The 21,926-nt window shown below is 35.6% G+C and overlaps 1 protein-coding gene across 1 annotated transcript in view; it reads left to right on the forward strand.

The window, feature by feature from the left end:
* The window catches only part of stab2 (stabilin 2), a 61,763-nt gene extending 39,936 nt beyond the window's left edge, over positions 1–21,827 (forward strand). The window contains exons 41-68 of the mRNA XM_022671873.2: positions 1,966–2,045; positions 2,161–2,286; positions 2,949–3,022; positions 3,518–3,589; positions 3,836–3,955; positions 5,229–5,273; positions 5,724–5,804; positions 6,424–6,570; positions 7,492–7,629; positions 7,721–7,780; positions 7,930–8,106; positions 9,565–9,651; positions 9,784–9,930; positions 10,674–10,739; positions 10,965–11,088; positions 12,017–12,166; positions 12,304–12,408; positions 13,303–13,410; positions 13,548–13,741; positions 14,506–14,647; positions 15,593–15,726; positions 15,814–15,979; positions 16,891–16,997; positions 17,654–17,773; positions 17,876–18,025; positions 18,222–18,470; positions 19,487–19,594; positions 20,995–21,827. Of these exons, the coding sequence (XP_022527594.2) occupies positions 1,966–2,045; positions 2,161–2,286; positions 2,949–3,022; positions 3,518–3,589; positions 3,836–3,955; positions 5,229–5,273; positions 5,724–5,804; positions 6,424–6,570; positions 7,492–7,629; positions 7,721–7,780; positions 7,930–8,106; positions 9,565–9,651; positions 9,784–9,930; positions 10,674–10,739; positions 10,965–11,088; positions 12,017–12,166; positions 12,304–12,408; positions 13,303–13,410; positions 13,548–13,741; positions 14,506–14,647; positions 15,593–15,726; positions 15,814–15,979; positions 16,891–16,997; positions 17,654–17,773; positions 17,876–18,025; positions 18,222–18,470; positions 19,487–19,594; positions 20,995–21,057 (3,340 nt within the window). The 3' untranslated portion in view covers positions 21,058–21,827. The remainder of the gene's footprint in view (positions 1–1,965; positions 2,046–2,160; positions 2,287–2,948; positions 3,023–3,517; positions 3,590–3,835; positions 3,956–5,228; positions 5,274–5,723; positions 5,805–6,423; positions 6,571–7,491; positions 7,630–7,720; positions 7,781–7,929; positions 8,107–9,564; positions 9,652–9,783; positions 9,931–10,673; positions 10,740–10,964; positions 11,089–12,016; positions 12,167–12,303; positions 12,409–13,302; positions 13,411–13,547; positions 13,742–14,505; positions 14,648–15,592; positions 15,727–15,813; positions 15,980–16,890; positions 16,998–17,653; positions 17,774–17,875; positions 18,026–18,221; positions 18,471–19,486; positions 19,595–20,994) is intronic.
* Positions 21,828–21,926: the final 99 nt, after the last annotated feature.

The raw sequence follows: 21,926 nt of genomic DNA on the forward strand, positions 1-21,926 counted from the left end.
CACTGAGGAGTTAAACTGAAACCAAAACAAACAGTAACTCACGGGTACAGCGCTATACTACCAAATTACGCTGCATATACGGAGCATTTACCTGAGAACTGGGATAAGCCAGACTCGAGTGCAGTTTCAGAGGATGAGACAGCAACAAAACGCTCTAAATAAAACAAATAAATTAACTAAACGCCGACTTACACGTGCGTTTCTCCCTCACACACAAAGCCAAACATACCTCTGAGCCACGCGGTGAAGCGGAAGGGGGAGGGGGGAACCCAAGGCAGACGCTGCAGCATGCAAAAAGAAGCCCTTTTATAGGAGCCCCAAATAACTAACTCACATCAACCACCCGGTAATCATAATTCTAAAATATTTAAATTAATACTACCAAACATTAACAAAAAAAGGTACCCCCAAATTATTATTATTATTATTATTATTATTATTATTATTATTATTATTATTAGAAATAATTAGTCCTGCCACAAGTAGTTAGTGTGTTAGAGGTGTTAGGAGAGTAAGTGCTCTTTGAAGAACTCTGTCTTCAGGAGTTTATTAAAGATAGTGAGAGATTCTCCTGATCTGGTAGTAGAAGGTAGTTAGTTAGAGGTGTTAGGAGAGTAAGTGCTCTTTGAAGAGCTCTGTCTTCAGGCGTTTATTAAAGATAGTGAGAGATTTTCCTGATCTGGTAGTAGAAGGTAGTTAGTTAGAGGTGTTAGGAGAGTAAGTGCTCTTTGAAGAGCTCTGTCTTCAGGAGTTTATTAAAGATAGTGTGAGATTCTCCTGATCTGGTAGTGGAAGGTAGTTAGTTAGAGGTGTTAAGAGAGTAAGTGCTCTTTGAAGAGCTCAGTCTTCAGGAGTTTATTAAAGATAGTGTGAGATTCTCCTGATCTGGTAGTGGAGGGTAGTTTGTTCCACCATTGGGGAACTCTGTATGAGAACAGTCTGGATTGCTTTGTGTGAATGTTTGGCAAAGCGAGGCGACGTTCACTGGAGGAGCGCAGCGGCCGGGAGGTAGCGTAAGCCTTCAGGAGCGAGTGCAGGTAGGAAGGAGCCTGTTCTGTCATCACCTTGTAGGCGATTGTAAGAGCTTTGAATTTGAAATTCATCAATATACATGTAAACACACATTACTGAAACAGTGGATGTGGAAGTAGTCATTGGAGAACATTTCATTTTACTCTGACAAATAAATAATATTTGAATATATAGTAGAATATAATCTATAGTTAAGGTTATTTCATTAATAGTATATGTTGGTTCATATTGTATCTAGAATTACCATTACTGGGCGAGTAAAACCAGCAGGTCGTATAGGATATAGGATACACTAAAGAGCTGTGTGTAGACAAGCAAGGGTCAAATCTAAAAGGACATGAAAAAGAAGTCAACACATAAGAGATATGGGGCTCCGAGTGGTCCAGCTGTCTAAGCACTGCCACTATGATCGGGGGATCGCTGGTTTGAATCCAGGTCATGCAGCTTGCCATCAAATGCCTTACTCTCTTTGAGTGGGTAGATGGCGATTTCCCCTCATTACTCCACAGGGTGATGTCAATCAGCACAAGGCGTCTGTGTTTAGGGATGAGGGATATACAGCTGACTAGCTGTCGAATGGATGGGACAATCAGCCTAGTTTAATTGGGGGGAAAAAAAATCTTAAAAAAAAAAAAAAACCTGGCAAAAGAGGTTTTTAACAGTAACACTCCTCTACAGTGAAAGATAGGGACAGATAGGGTTATATATATATTTACACTCTGTATACGATCTGGAGAATTTTGCTGATGGTGGGTTAAGAGCAGGTGACTGTAACTGTGAAATTGGGCTTAAATTAAGTTTTTACTGACTTTTACAGATGCTCAGTTTTCTACTAATTAGTTAAAACGATGTATGCCCAAGACTGTCATATTATTATAATACAGTCATTCTAGATTATATAAAAAATTATATATGTGTGTGTATATTTTTCAGTTGTCTGCTGAAAGTAGATGACAGGACATATTACTGTAACTGTGCGGCTGGATATGAAGGAAACGGTACACACTGCACAGGTAAGACCTGTAGATTACATTTTAAAACATATTTGTGGTTTCTCCTCTCACATTGTGATGGGCACTATGTAGCTGACCTCTGTCTCTTTGTATGTGTGTGTGTGTGTGTGTTTAGCGGTGAATCCATGTGAAAAAGATAACGGGGGCTGCTCCTACAATGCTGTGTGTAAGAGGACTGTCCCAGGGCGCAGACAGTGTGTGTGTAAGCCTGGCTATGCAGGGGATGGAAAAGTGTGTGTGTGTAAGTCTGCCTTATCAGCTTTTCAGCATACTTACACATATTTTAATACATTGCAATGTTAAGGATAATAGCATTATATATGTAAACATATGTTTCAGTTTGTAAAAATATATTAATTCTGTATAATTAAACCTAAATATAATAATTTATTTAAATACTAAGGCACACATGTGTCATGCTTTGTGTTGCATGTTTGTGATGCTGCTTTATGGCAATGTTTTACGGTACTACTTTATTTTGAGTAGTCCTTTTTTTAATGGAATAAACTATTTTTCTAGACTCTTTGATAACTTATAAATACTGATTTTTTATATAGAAGCATCTGAACATTCAAAAGATAATATTAGAGACCTTTACTGAAGACTGAATCCTGAATTCAGTTGTTTTTTCACATTATCTACATACATTTTAATATCTGTAGATGATAGGATGATTGCTATAATTAGGTTTTGGATTGAGATTAAAACAATTTGTTTATATATATATTTATATATGTTATAAATTAAGATTAGGATTAGGGCCAGGGTTAGAGGTTTCACAAAAATTGTAAAAAAAAAAAAAAAAAAAAAAAAACAAGTAAGTCATGTAACATGTGAACACTACATAAACTTTACCCACTTTACAAATGAAATATAAATAAAATTTAATTTGTGTTTCTTCAGCTATCAACCCGTGTCTGGATGGGAATGGAGGCTGCAATGAAAATTCAGACTGCATACACACAGGCCCCAACAAGGTTAGTAGAGCCTCAAATGGCAGTGTGTATAGTGATAGGGTGTGTATAAAATAAGGGTGTGCAGAAAATAAGAAATGGCTAAAATAACAAAAAGATGTAAAACTTTCAGACCTTAAATAATGCAAAGAAGTTTTAAGATCTCAGAAATCAATATTTGATGGAATAACCCTAGTTTTTATTCACAGTTTTCATGCATCTTGGCATGTTCTCCTCCACCAGTCTTACACACTGCTTTTGAATAACTTTATGCCACTCTGGTGCAAAATTTCAAGCAGTTTGCTATATACTGTATACGACTGTATACATCTATATACTGTGTTACTACAAGTAAAGGATCATTAAATGCACACTAATACAATAACCTATTATTTGATGCAGCCCTTTTATTATATTGTACTTCACATAAAGGTTTTATAGTTTTAAATATAACAGTAAGTACGTAAGTGGTGAAAAAATGTATCACTCACTAAATAAAGAGTGTTTATGTACTTTCAGACAGCATGTGTGTGTAAACCAGGATATACTGGAGATGGAAAAAAATGTGCGCCGATCAACTTGTGTAACAAGGTAAGCAGTAAAGATGCCAGAGACCAGCACAGCCAGCTGAAGATCAGTATTTGTGCTGATGTTCACTAAAATACAGAATATAACCTGTTATAATCAAAGACTGAATCACAGGTGTAATGTGTGACTGTCTCATCAGATCATTATTCAGTGTTTAACTGTCATCATTATTATTAGGGGTATGACTAGAAGAAGTTGTTAGTGTTTCTATTAAAAATTGAGCATTTTATTGCATGTAATCTTTATTAGAAAAATGGAGGCTGCCACAAGCTTGCCACGTGTACCATGACCAGCCCAGGAGAGAGGAACTGCAGCTGCCCAGCAGAACTTATCGGAGATGGAATGTACTGCAAAGACAATGTCATGCAGGTGAGGACAATGAGCTTTCTTCTGATTTATTTTCACACACATACAGTGAATGTTAGATATCATGGGCTCTATTTTAACGTTCTATAGGCAAGTCGTCAAATAGGCATTGTGCAGTTCCTAAACTTTGGTAATGGGGTGTAAGATAGCAAAGAGCAACGTGATGCGCCTTGTACAGGGTGTACGATATAGCCCTATATCTGGAATATTTAAATATACAGCTCTGGAAATAATTTAAAGACCACTTCAATTTCTAAATCAGTTTTTCTGATTTAGCTATTTATAGGTATATGTTTGAGTAAAATGAACATTGTTGTTTTATTCTATAAACTAAAGGCATTTCTCCCAAATTCTTAATAAAATATTGTAATTTAGAGCATTTATTTGCAGAAAACGAGAAATAGCTGAAATAAGAAAACAGATGCAGAGCTTACAGACCTCAAATAATGCAAAGAAAACAAGTTCATATTTCCAAAGTTTTAAGAGTTCCGAAATAATCAATATTTGGTGGAATAATCCTGGTTTTTAATCACAGCTTTTATGCATCTTGGCATCATGTTATCCTCCACCAGTCTTACACACTGCTTTTGGATAACTTTATGCCTTTAATCCTGGGGCAAAAATTCAAGCAGTTCAGCTTGTTTTGAAGACTTGTAATCATCATTCTTCCTCTGGATTATATTTTAGAGGTTTATTTAGAAATATATTTTTTATATTATTATATATTTATAATTACTATATCTTCTCTGTCTGGCTGCAACATCATTATGGCTGCATGACCCCTTACATGACATTATTAATGTCTTATCTTAGCGCTTTTGAACATTTGGTTTTGAAAATGATGCAATAATGAATTCTACTCTATGTAGTTTTACTGATTCAGCAATTTATTAGCCTTCCCACAAACATATAGTGCATCCTTAAAATTTGGAAATTTTACGTTCCACTTAAACTATGTTGAAGTTACAGAAAGAAATACAAAACTGCTGTAGCATTTGTGCTAAGAGAACTCACTCTGAGTGGACTGTTACAAATAGCAATAATTTACATGTGAAATGGTGACAAAAAAGGAGGAAAATGTAATTTGTTCACTTTTATAAAATAAGAGTGAAAAGCTGTAGGCTTATGTAACAGGTTTATACACCACACACAAGCAGAATCCATCCAATGTGCACCTGAAACCGCCTTAAATAAATGGAAACACGATCCTTCTGTCTCTCTGCTGTATTGATATTTCTGGTTAATTAAACTAAAAATTCTTCCAATGTGACTCCAGGAGATCCGAAACCGAGACTTGAGCGACTTCTTCTACAGTTTGCTGGTAAGTCATTAAATATAATATGATGTATTATGAAATTATAAATAAACATTTTTATTTATTAATTTACAATAAATGCATTCAGCTACTTTAGGTGGTAACTGCTGCTGGCACAAATGTGCAAATGCACAAACATAGCATGTCTAATCCACCCACTCATACTGATAGAATAGGACACTCTGAATACACACTGAATACAATCAAATACTCCCATCAATGCATCCCTGGAACGAGTTGTCCTGGTATTTTGTTCATTTAGCGTACTGTATGTACACTCATTTTTAGTATGAGGCATTTTTTCACCCATATTTTTTATAACATAATAGAAAAAGAATGTACATGACATTTGTGAATTCTTTAAACATTTAATTGAAACTAAATCAGAAATGTATCTACTAACATATTGCTGATGGTGTATCACATACTGTATTAATATTAATATTGCATTTTCAGAGGGCTGATGCCTATTTTCTTCAAGGCCGTGGTCCGTACACTGTGTTTGCTCCAAATAAACAAGCATTTAATAAGCCAGAAGTAAGTATTGCAGATTAATGTTTTAAAATTTTAGTTTCAGCACTGAAGAAACTACTACAGTATTAGCGGAGCAGTATTAGCATTAGCCGCTAACCGCAAAACAAGCTATGTGGAAGGAACCTCTAGCTGATAGCATGTTGGGCAGCATGTATACTATGGCTAAGCGCCGCTAACCACAGCTAGCACTGCGGCTATCCACACAAAAATATTGGAAATCTAAGCTTACTGTAAATAAATGCAATCTCTTTATTCACTCAAATGAACTTTTTTCAGGAGAGAAATCTGTGTAGATTAACATCCAGCACTTGTTAGACTTTTTAAGAACAGCAGTTTTGTTAACTTAGGAGACATTCAAAGGTACTACCTTACTATTGTCCCTAAAATGAGCCTTATAATCTAGTGTGCCTTATGTATTAAAATAGATCACAAATTAATGAATTCATTGATAGTGTGCCTTATAATATGGTTTGCCTTATAGCCTTATAGCCCTACTTTCTACCTTTCTTTCACTTCACTCCTTTCTTACTTCCCTTTAACTTTTTATCTATTTTTTGTTTGTTCTTTGTTCTCTCCTCTGTCTGATTCTGTTCTCTTGTTGATATTGTGTCCTCTGTTTCAGTATAAAAAGCCAGAGAATAAAATGAGCAGCGCTGCACTCATGTTGTATCACATTGTGCCCTGTCGGAGTTTACTTGTGGAGGACCTCACACAGCCTCGCAACCTCACCACCCTCACTGGAGAGATCCTCACCATTTCATACTCTCAGGTACGATCACAGACAGCAGCTCACTCTGTTCAGGATGCCCAGTATGGTTGAAACACTATGACAAAAATAAAATATTGACAAAAATGGATTTCGTTAATGTATTAATGCAGCCAAAGAACAACCACAGAATTTAATTTGGAATATTTGTAATAATTTGTGCTTCATATATACAGTACTAGTCAAACATTTGGACACACCTTCTCATTCAATTACTTACTTATTTATTTATTTATTTATTTATTTATTTATTTATTTATTTTGCTACATTGTGAATTATTACTAAAGTCATCCAGATTATGAAGGAACACATAAGGAATCATGTAGTAAATGAAAGTGTTTAACAGACCAAAATACGCTGGTAACCCTGATGAACGTATCCTGTGTAACCGAGGTAATTCTTGCACTTGCTTTTTTCTTAAAATTTCTTAAAATTTCTCGAAAATTGACTGACCTTCGTTTCTTAAAGTATTTTTTTTCTTTACTTAGTTGAGTAGTTCTTGCTTCTCTTAATCTGGATTAGAAAATTACTCAAATATTCACTATTCACTGTATACCTGTAACTCTACCTTTTCTCTTTTTTACAACTGATGCTCTTAAACACATTAAGAGGCAAGACATTCAAGTAATTAACTCTTAACAAGTTCAGCACAGCTGTTAACTGAAAGCCTGAATTTCAGTTGATTTTGTAGTACAAGATAATTTCTGTAGAGTTACCAGCCTCAGAAAGCGCGAGTTAACAAACAGCACCCCAGATAAGAGTCTTCTAAAGAGTATTTTGTTTAGTTTAACACTTTTAAGTTACTACATGAATCTTGTTTTACTGATTAATAATGTGCAATCTCTCAATGACTCTTGTTTACCACAAAGCACCTACTACTCTGTACACTAATACTGAATATATAAATTGCACTCTGTTTGCAGGGGACGGTGTACATCAATAACAAAGTCAAGGTGGTGTACAGCGACCAAGAAAGCAGCAATGGGATTTTTCATGAGATCGACAGTGTTCTGATACCACCCAGTTTTCAGAAGATAAATGAATTGAGCAAGTCATACAATGTAGGTGTTCACATATAGATATTTATAAATGGACGACATTCATTGTTAAATTGGGGAAAAATATTTGATTCATTTTTTTATTTTCAAACAGCCCGAACTCAAAGAAATCGCAGACAATCATGGCTTTAAGACCTTTTTCAAACTGTTGGAGGTATGTAGAGAGGCTTTATTCATATGAATATTCAGCTGTTCTGAATAATCTGAATGTCCATTTAAATAAACCACACTGTCATGTTATTAAAATGCTCTATTTCTAATTAATCATGCCTGAAATTCTATGTTTTGATCTGTGTTTGTTAGGATACAGAGGTTCTGAAAAAGGTAATGGACAAGCTGCACCAGCCGGCCACACTCTTCCTGCCCACTGACTCCACCATGGCTTCTCTGCCTCAAGAACAGAAGGACTTCCTGTATGGCCAACATAACCGTGCTCAGCTGGTGGAGTATCTCGAGTACCACATCCTGCGTGATACAAAGGTGAGATGAGTGGTGGGGCTCCAGGGCTTTTTTTTTAATTGTTAGAAGTGGGGCTTATTCCCTGTCAAGAGCTACGTATATCATAAATCAGAACCAGTGCACATTTTTATGAAACACACTAAGTTACAGTATAAATCTTAAGGAAAGATACACAAGATTTATTTACTCAAGGGAATTAGCCTATTGTGTTGCATAAATTCCCTTAAACATTTCAGTAAACTCAGGGAAGCCAGTAAGGGATTTACTGCAGTGACTGATGCTTTACTGTTATAAATGTCCACTGTAAAAGACTCTGGTTCATTTGCACCTTTGGTGTGGTTCAGGTGTGAACAGTGATGTCAGTAATGCATTACTTAGTAACGAGTATTTAACATGTTACTACTTTCAATCCAGTAATCAGATTAAAATTACCTATTTAAGTGACTGTGCCTTACTATTTTTGTCATTTTCCTTAGTAAAAAGAGATATTTTTGCATTATTTTGTCATGGGGAGTGACGCCTGGCCTATACAAAATTAAGTACGTTTTTAGCATGTGGATAACGCACTATTTGGGGTCGCAGCACGGCACAGCCAAACTTACAGAGCAAGTGGTGTTGTCATTTTTATGTTGAGGTGGCAGGGGGTGTTGTCATCAGCTGCTGAATGTTACTAAAAAGTGACTTGTAATCTAACTTTGTTAATTTTGTAAACTTTGTAAAATTAAGTAATCTTGACTAATCATGACTGGTATAGACTAAAGGATCTAGTCATAACACAGTCATACTATCTATCTTTGGTTTATCCTAAGATAATAGACTGCTATAGAACATAATGCAAAAAAAAGTTTTTTTTAAGGGATTACTTAAGGTATATTCAAAACTTTTGTTTTGAATTGTTTTGAATTGTTTAAGATGATTTCCCTTAAGAAAGCCCTTAGGTAACCTTCAGTTTCTGCAACACACTTAAGTTATAATATTATACGTTATAGCACAAACCTCAAGTGTATTATTGGAATATACCACAGTTCCATTATCAGTGTTTAATAAAAGATTTTGAGTAAAAGAGAACGAGAAAATGCGATCTGTTTTAACTCAGAGAGTTAAAATAGTTCCATTGCTGCTTTGTTTGTGTAGCTGCGCTGTTTGGCTTGTAAGCGCTGAATTGTTGCTAGGTTACCTGTATGTGGCTGAGTAATACATGGAGAGCATGTTTTACAGTGCATTACCGGCTGATAGCGGCACTCACAGAACGCCTCTCAGCCAATCTTATCGCAGGGTCGGAAATAACTGTGGTATAATCTTTAAGGCATGATTTAAAGCAATACTAAGAATAAACTTCACGCAAGATGTTTTATGCAACCAGGTAGTAATGCTCTCCTACCACAGGGAGACTGTAAACATGTATCTTGATAAAAAAGATTAAAGATTGATGTGTAAGGATTCGTTATTATTATTATTTTTTTAATCTTTGTTATTCAGGTGCTTCCTGCAGAGTTGGTCCACCACCCACTGAACACTCTTCAGGGCTCAGATATCTCTGTGAGCTGCGCTGGAGAGCAACAAATAGTGAGTGACCCAGAAAAAACAGACATTATCAAGATCAGTTCATACTAGTTTATACCAGTCTAGTATTTGGGTGAGGCTACTTAAATAAATATATAACATATATAATGTGTTTAATTTCTCCTTCAATTTCAGGGACAGCTGTATATCAATGAGAAAAGTTGTCGATTTGTAAAGATGAACCTGAATTTCAACGGAGGAATTGTTTATGGTATTGACTGTCTGTTAACACCTCCCAGTCTTGGAGGACGCTGTGACCAGAAGGACGTCATAGACATAACAGTGAGTTCTGTATTGTTTTAGGTTATTCCACAAGCAAGAAAACTGCAGATACATTATAAACTGCCTGGCCAAAAACAAAACAAGTCTCCACCTGGATTTAAGTAAGTAAATGATGTGGGGTTGATGCTGCAGTTGGTCTGCAGGTTTAGGTTCAGCAACAGTATGTGCTGAAAGAATGAGGTCAGCTGACCACTTGAATATACTGAATATAGACCAGGTTATTCCATTAATGGATTTTTTTTCTTCCCTGATGACACGGGCATATTCCAAAATGACAATGTCAGGATTCATGGGGCTGGAATTGTGAAAGAGTTCAGGGTTCAGGGAGCATGAGATCATTATTTTTACACATGGATTGAGAGAGAGTTCACCACAGAGTCCAGATCTTAACCTCATTGAGAATCTTTGGGATGTGCTGGATGGAGAAGAGCTGCTTTGTGCAGTGGTCAGACTCTACCATCATCAATGCTGCTGCAGGATCTTGGTGAAAAATTAATCCAGCAACACTGGATTGAAATAAATCTTGTGACACTGCAGAAGCTTTTTTTTTGGCCAGGCAGTTTAAATTGCTTCTACTGCTTTACTGATTACTAATCAGTGTATAACATGAAACCTCTTCATTACACATTTCAAAATATGGTTGGTGGTTAATTATGTTGCATTCTTAAATCCTAACTTATATTTGGCATGAGTATATATATGTGTGAACGAAGTTGGTTTAATGCTTTCTTCTGCTGTGACAGATGCCCTGCAGACGTTGCAGTAATTTACCATATCCCCCTGATTGTCCTGCTACTAGCAAAAAACAGGTAAGGCTTAAGTTAAAAATACATGTGAACTAGGGATGTAGTTCACATGTAGTATTTAGACATTTTTTCATGTCCACTAGGATGCAAGTGTAATGGGGATATTATTGGACCATCTAAAAAACATTATATCATTGTGTATTGTGTATATTTCTCTTTTTCTATTGTTTTGCATATCTTAACCTTGGGTAAGCATATTATTTTGAAATATTTGAATCTTCAATACAGACTATACAGAAGTGTGACTTGCCTAAGCGTCTCTTGGCGGTGAACGCTGGCTGCCAGTCCGTATGCTCTATGGTGATCTGGAAGCCGAAGTGTTGCTCAGGTTACTATGGCAGAGACTGTCTTGGTAAGTTGCACATTACTAAATAATCAATTCACACTGTGTTGCTAGACTGAACCTATTGATAGTTGACTTTTTTATAGACTTTATTAACCTTAAAATGACTATTTGTTCCATGACTTGTTATTGTTATATACTATTGTCTATGCAATGTTAAAAATATATAACTAGTGATACAAAGCAACTTGTTTTTATCATCATTGCCATCATGCACAGTTATGTGTTGGTAATGATGTCTTGCGGTAATAATTATTTTCACCTATTCAACATTTAGTAGTCATATAAATATGGTGTATGTACATTGCCATACAATCAGTTTACACTGTATAACGACTGAACCTAATGGAAGTTAACCGAAAATGATATATTAACCTAAAAATTACTCTTATGTGTTATGTTGTGTTTATTGCCTTTAATTATATGTTATTGCATGTGTTATGCAATATATATGCAATATATAGTCAATATATATGTGCAGTATAACTCTGGATACTCCAAATGATAATAAACAGAAGGTATTTTCTTCAACTACAGAATTTTAACTCAGTAGATATATTTAGGCCTGTTTTTGGAGGGTTTTTTTTAATAATATAAAATAATGTGAACTTGGACACTTACTCTTTATTTTACTTCTTCTGTGTACGTCAGTGGTCATATACTGCTATTTATGTTGCATCTTTGGACTTTGCAAAGTGCTGGGAATGTAAAATTTCCGAACCATCCGTATAAAAAAAACGATGATTTCATCTCTACTGACTAACGATGCTCTACTGACAGTAGCCATATTTTTTAACTTCTCAGAGTAAAAATGCTGATCCAGGATTAGTTAACGTTTACTGAATTCTGTTAGACAGCTGATGAGAGGTGATCTTAGATCAGTACCTTTAAATTCTGTGTCTGATTGAGCTCCTAATGCATAAAACCTGTTCTTCAGCTTGTCCCGGAGGGTCCGGATCCCCCTGCAGTAATCATGGACAGTGCGATGAGGACCGTCTTGGTAATGGCACCTGTACATGTAATGCAGGCTTTCAGGGTGTGGCATGTGAACTGTGCACCGAGGGCCGGTTTGGGCCGGACTGTAAAGGTGCAGTATAAGGATTTTATGCAATTTTCTCTACTGAAAGTTTACCAACATATAAAACATAGTTCCTCTGGAGAGGTTTGCATTTTGCATTTGTATATAAATTACTGTATTACATATTCCCTCCCTTCCCTCCACAGCCTGTAACTGCTCTGAACATGGGTCATGTGATGAAGGTATAGAAGGCACAGGCTCCTGTTTTTGTGACGAGGGATGGACTGGTCCAAGATGTGATCATAAATTGGGTATGACGTTCTTACCCAAACCAGTTATTTATCTACACAATGTGTGTAATCTTCTTAAAATGTTGTTAAATTTGCTCTTAAGCAAAGTCTACATTAGACTTAAACCACAGAATTCGTAGCTCGGCTATTATAAGGATGGATCCCATTGTATTTTGATTAATTCCAAAATTGTCATGGTAACTGTATAAGTGTGTTTTAAGGAGATATTTCTTGAATAAGGCTTGTTGAATAAGGCCTAGTGACCCTTATTTAAGAGACCTCAACTTTATAAAAATATATTTAATGAAATGATCATTTAATTGGAGTAGAAAAGTTTGAAGATGTGATGTAAATGTAAAGATGTAAATCATGTTTTATGGTGCAATAAATACATTTAATAGCAGACTTATATATTACACCAGTCCAAATGGTAATACATAACACTTCTTAAAGTGCTTTTATTTGTTTTTAAAGCACTGAATGGGCTCCCCTGATATTTCTCATGATCAGAAATGTAGGTTAAATATATCATATAGCAGATGAACATAGTGATATATAAGAAGTGAAATAAAGTTTATAGTATTTACAGAAAGTGTGCAATAATTCTTTAAACTAAATTAGGCAGGTGCATAAATTTGGGCACCCTTGTCATTTTATTAATTTGAATATATTTAGCACTAATTATTGGAACACAAAATGTGTTTGTTAAGCTCATTGACACTTGACCTACATTTATAATTGAATCCAATTATTAGAAAGGGTTAAGAAGCCAAATGCAAGATTTTCTCCTCTCAAAAAGCAGCATAAAATACATACAAAACCAATCAGGATTTTAAATAATTTATATGTTGATAATCAATATTAACGTGGTATTGCACAGCAAAGATTTGAATGGTATTCTTTCTGGTGCTGTAGGTTCTGGTCCTCTGTGCATTCCCTCCTGCCATGAAAAAGCAGTGTGTACGGAGAACAGCACCTGTGTGTGTAGGCCTTTCTACGTGGGAGATGGGATCACCTGCACAGGTAAGCACTCTCCAGATTCATCAGATAAAGCCCTGCTGTGTTTTCTTTGTCATACTGGAGCTGAGGGATTAAACACAGTAGTATCATCAGAATATGATTGAATATGAAGATAAACCACTGTCCTCTCTCACCTCCAGTGGCAGACCTGTGCCAGTTCTGGAACGGAGGCTGCTCGAAGAACGCTAAGTGCTCTCAGACCGGGGAGAAGGTGACCTGCACCTGTCCAAAAGGCTACACTGGAGACGGCTATGTCTGCTCACTGCAGGATCTCTGTGTTACAGAGGATAATGGAGGCTGTCACGAGCATGCCATCTGCACCGTAACTGGACCTGTAAGAATACAGTACATACTGTGTACACACCGATTGTGATTCTTAGGATAATTCTTTTAAATTGATTTTGAAAAGTTTGTGTTAACCTTTGTGTGGTGTTCATATTTTTGTTACTCGTTTACTTTGTTACTTGTATTTAATTCAGCAAAATTAAGCAATTGTACATTAAAATGCTTTACACATGCTTGCTTCACCTAAATTGCAAGCAATATAAACAGCTTACATGGTTAATATTTGCCCTTTACCTTTCTTATGTTACATTTCTTTCAAAAAGTGCTACTCTTTTTTTTATTCGTTTTTTAATAAAATGTAAAAGAAAATGAATTAAACTCAAGATATGAGTAGAAAATTTGTTTAGTTTCAAATTTACAAATGAAGCAATGTTTATTAGCTCTTGGCCAAACATACTGTATGTAATATTAATGTGTAGGGGGGGGTGTACAGTGTGTGTTTATCGAAAATGTGTTTTGATATATGTTTTTCACAAAAATGAGCCAATGCCAATTTGTTTTTTTTTTTTTGTATCATTTGATGAAAAATGTAAACGGGTCCCACAGACCCGAACACCACACAAGGGTTAAATGCTTCATTGGTTTGTTACAGTTGGTTGGTTACTAGAGGCTGAGAGAAGTTTTCGCTGTTCTGTAAAAAAAAAAATACATACTGATATGCAAATATATATATATATATATATATATATATATTGCTGTGCAGTTTCAATAATACTTTGTGTGTTTGTATGTTTATGTATTTAAATTCCCAAGGGGAAGAGGAAGTGTGAATGTAAGCCTGACTACATCGGGGACGGGCTGCAGTGTGAACTGAAGGAGCTACCAGTGAACCGCTGTATGCAGGATAACGGCCAGTGCCATTCAGACGCCCAGTGCACCGACCTGCACTACCAGGGTCAGTCAGGCTTCAGTCTTTCTCTACAGCAAATATCTCAAATTATATGTTTTTGTTGGTGTTATTTAAGTTTAAAATATTGGTACCACTTGAAAATAAGACTACCTTTATAAGTGGTTAACAATTAATGTAATAAATGCCTTAAAATCATTCATAATCAGTTATAACACATACGTAGAAAGGGCAACAATATAGATGGCTGTGGGTTTACTATTTGGCAAACAACAGGTCATTGTTGCCCTTTCTACGTATGTGTTATAACTGATTATTAATGGCATTTACAACCTAATTAGTCAATGAACTAATTGTAAACCATTTATAAACCCTTTATAAAGGTAGTCTCATTTTAAAGTGGTACCAAAATGTTACTGTGTATTTTGCGTAATTTACCACACTGATCATGAAAAAGTTGCACATACAGCTCTGGAAAGAAATAAGAGACCACTTAAAAGAGTTTCTTTGATTTTTACCAAATTGAAAACCTCTGGAATATAATCAAGAGGAAGATGGATTTGGATCACAAGCCATCAAACCAAACTGAACTGCTTAAATTGTTGCACCAAGAGTGGCATAAAGTTATCCAAAAGCTCTACATCTTTTTAGTTATGTCAGCCATTTCACATATCTGCAAATAAATGCTTTAAATTACAATATTTTATCTTGGAATTTGGGATAAATGTTGTCTGTAGTTTATAGAATAAAACAAATATGTTTATTTTGCTCTATAAATTAATTTGACCTATAAATAGATTTTTTTTATGTAATGGGTCAACATTAAAAAAAAATAAGTATCAAGGTGCGGAGAAGCAGACGACCAAATCTAGTGCAGAAATATAATGTCCCCATGTAAAGACACAAGGTCTCAATAGGTTAACTTATTGTTTGCCCTGATCTAAATAATGTCAGTATCATAATAACATGCATTACTGGCTTGTTTTCGGGCAGATAAAACGGTTGGCGTCTTCCATTATCGTTCTCCACTGGGTGTATACAAACTCAACTACACACAGGCCCAGGAGAGCTGCCAGCAAGAGGGAGGAACCATCGCTACATACGTACAGCTCTCCTACGCTCAGCAGGTAGACATGAACACAGAGAGTCACTGCCTGAAAATCAAGGTGTGGTATTGAAGTGTTGAGGTTATATCTTGTTTATATGTTCTGCAGGCAGGATACAGCATGTGTTCTGCAGGATGGCTCGCAGAAAAGCGTGTGGGTTATCCAATGAGCTACTCCCGCCCTACCTGTGGTTTTGGTCACGTGGGCATCGTGGACTATGGCACTCAAACAGATTTAAGCAAGAATTGGGACACATTCTGCTACCGGATAAAGGGTAAGATTTGATGGTTATAAAAGAAGCTCTCCATACTGTACATTATGTAGAATTGCAGGGCAGTCTGGAGTGAATCAGCTGCATGATTAGCATAGCTAACAAATAAAGCTCACCACTGAGTAGTTTGCACACTCTTGTAATAAATCCCATTTTTTCAAAAAATAATATAAAAGCTTAAGCATGAGCACCCTTTTTTACCCCTTCATCCACACTGTCTGGCCAAAAAAAGAAAAAAAAAGGTCACATACTTTAATATTTCGTTGGACGCATTCACTGTGGCATTATTTGAATAAGCTTCTGCAATGTCACAAGATTAATTTCAATCTAGTGTTGCATTAATTCATGAATTTTTCACCAAGATCTTGCAGCAGCATTGATGATGGTAGAGTCTGACCACTGCACAAAGCAGCTCTTCTCCATCCAGCACATCCCAAAGATTCTCAATGAGGTTAAGATCTGGACTCTGTGGTGAACTCTCTCAATCCATGTGTGAAAATGATGACCTCATGCTCCCTGAACCCTGAACTCTTTCACAATTCCAGCCCCATGAATCCTGGCATTGTCATCTTGGAATATGCTCGTGCCATCAGAGAAGAAAAAAAATAATTGATGGAATAACCTGGTCTATATTCAGTATATTCAGGTAGTCAGCTGACCTCATTCTTTCAGCACATACTGTTGCTGAACCTAAACCTGCAGACCAACTGCTGCATCAACCAACCCCACATCATTTACTTACTTAAATCCAGGTGGAGACTTTTTTTTGGCCAGGCAGTGTAGTATTCTGACTTCTCAGTGCTAATTAGCGGGCCCTTTGATCTCACTTATCATATCATGTCATGAGTCCTTTACCTGGCTTTTAAATATGTCCCAAGATAATCAGTTGCCATTTGCCGATGTGTGTGTTTCAGATGTGAAGTGCGAGTGTAAGGTTGGCTACATTGGTGATGGATACTCCTGCACTGGAAACCTCCTGCAGGTTCTTTCCACCAAGCCCAACTTTTCCAACTTTTTATCTGTAAGTATAACAGAATTTCAATCTTTTTTTCTCTCTAAACTCTCTACAAGAGAAGATCAGCAGTGAATATGAAACAAAGACTGTGTATCACCACCATCCTATTTAATCCTCACATCTCCAAAATAGAGCTTAGATCAATTGTGTTAATTGATGAACATTGCAACACTGAAGAAGCATAGACTTATTTTTTAATATATATATATTTATTAAGAACAGCTACACACAACGCTGCAATTCAAGTGCGTAACATGAACAAGTGGAGGAGCTCATGTGATCGCCCTAGAGCTGTGTGATTATAACATTCTAGCTGCATGAACGGGATTCGAACCAGCAATCTCCCAATTATAGTGGCAGTGCCTTAGTCTGCTGGACCACTGTCTGGACTCCCCCCATCATAGCGTTATATAAAATAAAATTAGCAATAAAAAACAGACAGACCATTTACTTTTTAATAAAGTGGTGGGAAATTTTGCTCAGGGCTCAGGCAGAGAACCTAAACTCTACTCCAAAATACCAACTTTTGAAAACATACTGTTGGCAGGATATAAGCTAGCAATGAGCATTGTGACACGTCTCGCATATGGTGTAAGATAGGGACCTAAATGTTTATTATTCAGTTCATCATATCGTCTGTATCTTTTTTTTTTTTTTTTTAGCAAATTCTGAACTACTCCAAAGCTTCAACAGCAGGACAGGAGTTTGTAAAGCGTCTCAGCAACATCACTGTCCAATCCACGCTGTTTGTCCCTGATAACAACGGCCTGTATGACAATGAGGTACTTAGCATCTCTCTGTACAACACAAATAGCCATGGTTTTAATGATATGCAATAAACATAACTAAACTTTTAACATGCTTTCTCTCTTACCACTAAACAGACGCTGTCCTACAGAGATTTAGAGCACCACCTGCTGGACGGGAGGGCTTTAATACTGCAGGCGCTCATTAACGTGACCCACGTTCGAACACGTCTGGGCCACACACTGAATGTGAAAGGGGTTCCCAGCCTCAAGAACCCTCAATCACAGGTAACATATGAATCAGGTGGTAATTATCACTCTGTAGTTTGTATATTTAAACTGATCGATAGAGTGATAATTAAGCTACAAGCACGCTGCAATGATTTCACTCTGTGACAAACAGTTTTCAAACTTAAACATTTAATATAATATGATATAATTTAGATTGGAACAGAACTTAAATTAAGCTTCTGCCTTTTTTTAGTCTTCCTCTGGATACATCAACGATCGGTATGTCATTGAACCAGACGTCTTGGCATCCAATGGAATCATTCATGTGCTGCAAGGGCCTTTGAAAGCTCCGCCTCCTCCTCCTCCATCACTGCCACAGTCCCATAAAGCAGGGATGGGAGTCGGTGTTCTGCTGCTAATAGTTCTTATAATTGGTGCTATATTTGTGGCCTACCATTTCTACAACCAACAATCCAAACCATTCCAGTTTCACTACTTTAAGGTAAGGAAGTTTTGTTGTGGCTTTTTTACAATTTAGATGTATATATGTATCTTATGTATAATTATTAATTTTTTTATTTTTATTTCTACTTTGTAAATGAATACTGAAGTCGTCCAGACTATGAAGTAACACATAAGGAATCATGTAGTAACTTAAAAGTGTGAAACAAACCAAAATACTCAAGCATACTCTTGCTCTTCCTTTCCTGGAGTGCCTCTCCTGATGAGAGCCAGTTTCATCATAACGTCATAACAAGTAATTAAATTTATTAACTCTTAACAAGTTCAGCACAGCTGTTAACTGAAAGCCATTCATAAACAAGAGGTGCTAATTTACAGAATCTAAATATTCTGGTCAAACTCTTTTTTTGTTGTTTGTTTTCTAAATAATATTATAATATTACCCTATGCAGAAAATGTATTTTTGTAATTTGTAATTTTTTTGTATTTTTGTCATTTAAATTTTATTTTGTTATTGATGTAAGTAATCTTATAAGTATACTGTATTATATTTCTGGAAATAAATATTAACATATGATATAGATTATTTTTTCTGATAAATAAATATGATGCAACATAACATTTTAATGTAATATAAATGAAATAAGTATTATTGTATGATCATTTATTAATAAGAAGAATATAAATCATTAATAAATATATACAAAAACACTCCATATATAATACTTTTGTTTTTTAGTTTAGTACAAATTCAATTAAAGAAGTATTTTTCTTTTTTATTAAAAGCATTAAACGCTAAGCCGATGTAAATATTTATGACAGAACAGACAAAACTTATAAAAAAAAAATGACATTTTGAATGTGGGTGGAGACATATGGTGGTTTAATTGTTTTCAATTAAATTATTGAAAACTCTTGAAGGGCAGTTGCTCATCTCTAAATATACACTGAAAGTGGCATTTCCAAACTGCTTAAAGTGCATATTTTGAGGGAAAAGCTGTTGAGAACACTGAGTTTGATATCCATATTGATCTGTTCAGTATAAATTTGTTTCAGGAGGATGAGAGAGAGGACACCAGCCCGTCCGACTCCACTCCGTATATGTGCAACCCCATGTATGAGTCCAGCCCTGCCCCCACTGCCCCAGAACCCCCTGTGGAAAATGTGAGTAAAATACAGCATTGCACAAACTTATTGTATATTTCAGACTATATGGCGTGCTTACAATCCTTTAATTTTCTCCAAAATCGACAGTGCAGCAATGTATGAATTCTACCAGTCAGGTATTAAGGAGCAATCAAGCCACTGTGCTGAAGTACAGCCTTATACAGGAGTTTTAGTGAAGTTTCTTCAGCACTAAGGCTGAGTGCAGCCACTTTAGCATTAGCATTAGCCACTAACCACAGCGCTAGCTCTTTTGCCATTCAGAAGTGAGTATATTGGAGTGTAGTTTACATGTTTACTGTGTACTGATAGTGCCCTGGGTTGCCATAACACTCTGTGGGTTCCACAGTCTAGCACTGTCTGCTGATATTTACTAGCGCTAACCACGGCTGGCTAATGCTGTGCCTTGGATAAAATACTGATATTCTAAGCTTAATGTGAATAAATGGAAGCACTTTGAAAGAAAAGGGATTTTTTTTAAGAAAAACAGTTTTGTGAAGATAAGCGCCCCTAGTGGGGAGACCTGCTGAATTAGAAGGGAAACATGGTGACACCCTTTTTCACTTAGATGAACAAAGATGCACAACGGTATCCAAAAGCAGTGTGTAAGACTAGTGGAGGAGGACAGGATGCCAAGATGCATGAAAACTGTGATTAAAACCAGGGTTATTCCTCCAAATATTGATTTCTGAACTCTTAAAACTTTATGAATATGAACTTGTTTTCTTTGCATGTTACTTCAGCCATTTCTTATTTTCTGCAAATAAATGCTCTAAATGACAATATTTGTATTCGGAATTTGGGAGAAATGTTGTCTATAGTTTATAGAATAAAACAATAATGTTCATTTTACTCAAACATAAACCTATAAATAGCAAAATCAGAGAAACTAATTCAGAAACTGAAGTGGTCTCTTAATTTTTCCAGAGGTGTATATTATATATATACATTTTTAATAATATTGTTAATATTGATCACAACCTATCACAATGTATAATGTATAAATTGTACAATGTATAAATTAAGTAATTGTAACTAAGTAATATTATATGCAGAAATTAAGTAAAGTTTACTAAAAGAAAGGGTTGATTCAGCAAAAATAAATTAAGTAAAGTTTAATAAAAGAAAGGATTGACTGAAGTTCAGTTCACTTATTTACTCTATGTAACATTTTAGTCTTAAAATCGAGTTAAAGTTACTTACATTTATCTGAAATGTAATTTTCTATTTAAAAAAGCAAGTGCAGAAAGCAAGTGCAGTTGCGAAACCTTTGCGAAAATTGTACTTATACATTTTTTCAGTGTAGTTGGTTAAAAATATATTTACTATATTATAATTTATCTATATATTATATATTCAATTTGATAACCACTGCTAACACTGTCTGTCCTGTTTTACAGAAGGATGATGATAAGCATCAGGTGGTTGCCAGTGGATCCTATGATCTTCTCCAGGACAGTTGAAGAGATCTGATCTCCTGCAGATCGATGGAAGAAGGAAGGATAAGGCTGCTGCAGTTCTTTGGACGACCACAGCAGGGCAGCAGTGTAAAGAGTTCCACAGCAAGAGAAGCCGAACTGAAATGAACTGGAGGATGATGATGATCCAGCACGCTGGGCAGTGCTTTTCTAGCAATGTGCACAGAACTGTATGTGTGTGTGTTCTGGTGGATGGTTACTTTTTGTTTTTTTTGTTTTTTTTGTTCTTAATTTCTTTTGGTATAATGTGATTTTAATGTTTTTTTTCTTTGGACCAAATAAAGACAGAAATAAAAGGAATTAACATCTGTGATTCACAAATTATGAAGGTTGATTATCAGAGGTGTCAAGTAATTAAGTAGAAATGTTGGTAATCTATACTTTACTGGAGTAATACTTTTGTAATTATTTTATATAATAATTGAAATTGCCTCCTTATGTCTATTTATTTCAGTCCTTTTTTTATTCTGGCTTCTCATCATTTAATAAAACCCCCTATCCAGATAAATCTCTCCATCCAGATAGATTAAATCTGATTGTGATTGGATGTGGAAAGGTGTATATATACACATATACAATGTGTTTTTTGGAGAAGGAGAAGCTTTTGTTTATAATGCCATTTTCCCCCTTACATTACTGTTACTTTTATCCTCCTGAGACCCGGACTTTAGCTTGGTGTCTTTTTTGGTGTAACTTTGTCTTAAAGGAAAGCATTTTTGCAAAAATAAAAAATAAATAAAATAAAATAATAATAGTAATAATAATAATAATAATAATAATAATAATAATAATAATAATAATAATAATACACCCCTGTCATTTGGGATCAGCCGGACTCAATTAGTCAAAAAACT

This window comes from Astyanax mexicanus, chromosome 2 (assembly GCF_023375975.1).
Source record: "Astyanax mexicanus isolate ESR-SI-001 chromosome 2, AstMex3_surface, whole genome shotgun sequence".
NCBI lineage: Eukaryota > Metazoa > Chordata > Actinopteri > Characiformes > Acestrorhamphidae > Astyanax > Astyanax mexicanus.